General features: G+C 35.3%; 1 protein-coding gene across 1 annotated transcript in view; it reads left to right on the top strand.

Annotated features, from left to right (window-relative positions):
- Nucleotides 1-3229, top strand: part of LOC109845335 (OTU domain-containing protein 6B-like) — a 7317-nt gene extending 4088 nt beyond the window's left edge. Inside the window, exons 4-5 of the mRNA XM_020414573.1 lie at nucleotides 1-556; nucleotides 2925-3229. The exon at nucleotides 1-556 is cut by the window's left edge and continues 55 nt beyond it. Of these exons, the coding sequence (XP_020270162.1) occupies nucleotides 1-556; nucleotides 2925-2928 (560 nt within the window). The 3' untranslated portion in view covers nucleotides 2929-3229. The remainder of the gene's footprint in view (nucleotides 557-2924) is intronic.

The raw sequence follows: 4454 nt of genomic DNA, 5'->3' as shown, positions 1-4454 counted from the left end.
AGCAGAGGATACAAGAAGAGCAAAGCAACATTATTAGTGACCGGATGATTGAGAACGAAAGGCTTGAGAAAAAACTTGAGCCTCTTGGATTGACAGTCAATGAAATAAAGCCAGATGGTCATTGCCTTTATAGAGCAGTTGAGGATCAGCTTTCATTCCACTTGAGAGGAGCCTCGCCTTACACGTACACGGAGCTTCGTAAGATGGCTGCTAAATATATGAATGATCATGCATCAGATTTCTTGCCATTCTTTTTATCGGATAATAAAGTTGAAGTAGATTCTGATGGCTCCCCTTTGGAAAGGTTTAAGCAATACTGTGAAGAGGTAGAGTCTACAGCTGCTTGGGGAGGGCAACTTGAGCTCGGTGCTCTAGTGCATTGCTTGAAGAAGCACATTTTGATATATTCAGGATCATTCCCTGATGTAGAAATGGGGAAGGAGTACAAGTCAGAAAGTGAAAGCAGTGAGTTCAATCCAAGTATTATGCTATCGTATCACATGCATGCTTATGGACTTGGGGAGCATTACAATTCTGTTGTCCCAATCATCAACAGGTATAGAGGAATTTACGAAATCAAACTTACTTGCCCTTTATTAATGCAATCCCTTGTCTTTAGGAGTTAATTTGCATGGTTCGTTCTGAGTATCATAATCATTTCTGTAGAGTGTAAGATTAGGATTAGTTACATTCAGATACCGTGAGGTACGGTGTAATTACACAGGTGCTACATAGTCTGCGTATCTCCGCCGGTGTTTACACAGATAACCCTCGAAAGGATAATTAAACAGACTTAAAAGTCATCCATATAATTAAAATCAGTAATCTCAAGGGTGACCCGTGTAATTACATCATACCATACTTGGATGTGACTAATCAGTGTAAGATTAGATGAACAAAGCCTTTATTCCAAAAATTTATTTTTGGGTGCATGAATCCTTTTCTTCCATACAGTACTGTTGAGAACTATCTTTTCAGTTAAGTTACTCATTATTGTTTTCTTCTTAATCTTGTTTATCCAAGTTGCCTTAGGCTTACCTTTAATCTCCTTTCTCTTTATTATAATCCTGTCAATTCTTCTAACTGGCGAACTTTGTGGCATTCGTTTCACGTGACTGAACCATCTCAATTTATCCTATAAATAAGGAGTGATGAGGTGATTGAGGATTGGACGGAAGGCTCTGGTGAATATAGTTTTTTTTATTAACTTGCTGGAGTTAGCTATAGGCTAGGAAAAATATCAAGTCTTCAATAAAAAAAGTACTGTTTTGGATACCAAGGCCTGTAAGCTTTCTGGGGATGATCAGGTGGTTATTTTTTGGATTTTCTTTTGGGTGGGAGTGGGGGTGGGGAGAGGGGGTGGGGGTTGTCTAAGGGTTCTATCTTGATTCAGTTAGGGTTGAAGAGGACTGGAGGCTTGGGCTGTTCGAATCTGGTGGAAAACAAGAAACGAAGGTGATTAAGGGTGTGACTGGGGCAAGTAATTTGATTGGAATTACTGCAAGGTTTACTGTATTAGAATTTATCATAAGCTGTAGTGAAGCTTGTAATTATGGAATGTGTGGAATTGTCATTTTCTATTGCAAAGTGGTCAAAAGACAGTGTAGGTTCTCATGTCTGTTTGAAGTTATCATAAAGATACTGTTTCACCAACAAAAACAACTATGAAAAGTTAATCAAGGTTGCTAAATGAATTATTTTCGTCCAAGTTCTATCAATGGCATCTCCTCAATTCAGTTAACCACTACATATCATTCTTAATTGTCTTCATCCAAATTCTCTTCAACTTTTCTTTACTCCTTGCTTTATTGATTATAATCCCAAAAATTCCCAAACTGGTGCATTTAGTGGTCTCCTTTGCATAAGGCTGAATTATATGAATCGATTGTCTCATTTTACTCTGATGGGTAATCTCAATTTTTTTTAACAGATGCACTTGTCTCTTTTATAAAGATTCTGCGATAGGATAATTATTATCTCATCAGCGTAGTAATTTGAAGAAAAACCTGTAACATCTGTTAAATTTTGAGAGATTTTACTTGTTTATAAATTCCTTTCTTGGTTCTGGTAGATAAATGTTGATTGGGGTTCAACTATATACAAGGTTCAATCTAAAATGGAAAGTTAATTCATTGTCAGTTCTTATTTGGGTGGTTTCTCTCTATTGTTCACATTTTCGATTTGTTGGTTTGGGAGCATCTGTAAGACTGTAACCATGTCATAAATATTGATGTTCTAATTTTAAAAAGCATGTTGTTTTTCTCCTGATAGTCCCTTAATATTTAAAGCCACCATCTCAATACCTGAATGTAAGTAAGTTTGATCATGAATTTATTGATCTATGTTTCAAGTGGCAATTAGGTTCGGATTTTACTTTGATAGGAACTTAAAATTTTTAACAGTAGGAATCTTAGTTTTGATAGGAAGCGGACGGTCTGTCTCATATTAATCCAACATTGATATATGTACTATAATCATCATCCCAGAGAACATATGCAAGGTATATAATGAAGTTTTGGTTTAATGTGATATATTTATGTTCACTTTAATTGATAGAAACTAAAAAATAATAAAAATCATTTTTAATTTTTTTTAATTTTAACAAGTTAAAATAAACACCTTTGAATATATTGCTAGTGTCACAAACTAGTTATTTGATAACTTCTGCTGCTTCCTGTCTTACATCATAGCTAAGGCCAGCATATTTATCGTATCAATGACATAAAGAGAAGTAGTAGTCATGGTGTGATGATATTTTTCAATTTGACATTTGTAATAAAAGTTTCTTTCTCCTATTACTTAGAGATTAGCTCAATTACAGTTTTAAAAAAGTTTATCTTGTAAGGATTTTGTTGTCAACAGTGCTTATTGCGGAGTTAAATTTTGCATTGTTGCCTGATATGTACTCTCTCTTAACTTTTCAGGTGAACTGAAGATTTTTGGCTGAATTACAAGTGTACGATTATTTACTGTCAAAGTGTATTATTTGTGCATCAACCAAAGGATCAGCAATCTAACTTGGATTGTTACTCCTTTTTAGCAATTCTTTGATCTTGTTTAAACATCATGATGCAAAATGCTGTTTTATTTCGTACTTTCGGGTTTATGCCCATTTCTACAAAGGGTGTATTGAACATACACGTTTTTGTTGTGAAAATTTGCATGTGATTTTACATACTATGTAGAATATCAGGGTTGTATCATCTTTTCAATAGCTGTTTCGAGATTATCTCGCCTTCAGAACTGAGTTTTTTTTTTCTTCCTTCAAGTTTTAATGGATTTTTTTCTTCACGAGAATTGTACTGAATGGAAGTTCATGTATTTGACAATCAAGCTTATTCTTCTCATTTATGGTTGATTATGTCGTTACTTCAAATCTTTTAGCATGATGGGAGCTAACTTGACCTGCGTAATTAAGGGAGTCTTTTGTGCGGTAGTTATATAACAATATTTATTGTCCTTCTTTCAATGGGTAATGAAATTTACAATTTTCTTTTTCATTACCATATTTTCTCTATATTTGCGAGTGCTTGCAACTTTAAATAATACGCACGAATAGGCGGCAACAAAGATTTTTTTTTTATTTTTTGTAGATCAAAAGGAATATATGAGTAATCTTTCTCAATACTCAATAGCAAACAAATACTATTTCTATTTTCTATGTAAATTTGATTTTCCTTGCATAAATTTAAATATAACCTTAGCATAGAAAGTTCATTACCAGCTCAATCCTTTCACAACTGGGAAACCAACTCCTAAACCAAACAGGGCTAGTTATCAAAATAAAGAAACGGACACCGGATTTTTCAAAATTAATATTTTATTAGGAAAACGAACCCCCCTTTTACGTATAGATAGGAAATACCAAAATTCCCCCTTTAGCTAGGTTCAAGATTTTCTAGGGTTTCTGATAAAACCTCAATGTTAAAAGGGGTTTTGTGATAAAACCTCATAACATAAATGGGGTTACATGGTATCGCCCAAAGTTAAAGGGGGGGGCCTTTCTGATACTTCGCCTCTCATAATCTACAAAAAGTACTCAACTTGGCTATCTTCAAATTTTCCTCTTCATATATTTTAACCGTAGAAAGTCTCGGGCCATCTCAACCCTGTTACAACTAGGAAACCTGAGTATCCTCTATAAATATACAAGGACCCGGCTCAAGATCGTTGCCAGCAAAAGAAAGCAAAGCGTATTACACAGCAGAGATTGATCGAGGGTCCTCAATGGAGGTACGTGCTGATTTCTCCCTAAATAGAATAAATTTTATTCTTCTGTTTACGTATTATTTACCAATCTATTGGTTTCGTGTACGTGCATGCAGAAGTTTATGGGCGACCTTTTGCTCGACGAAGACGACGGCGGGTTCTCCCTGAACAACAGCTTGAACCTGAGCCCAAGCATCAGGCTCAACGCGTTCGGGGCCAGAGACACGGCCACCATTGAAGAAGCC

Source organism: Asparagus officinalis, chromosome 6 (genome assembly GCF_001876935.1).
Source record: "Asparagus officinalis chromosome 6, Aspof.V1, whole genome shotgun sequence".
Taxonomy (NCBI): Eukaryota; Viridiplantae; Streptophyta; class Magnoliopsida; order Asparagales; family Asparagaceae; genus Asparagus; species Asparagus officinalis.
This window is presented reverse-complemented; position numbering and strand designations above follow the sequence as displayed.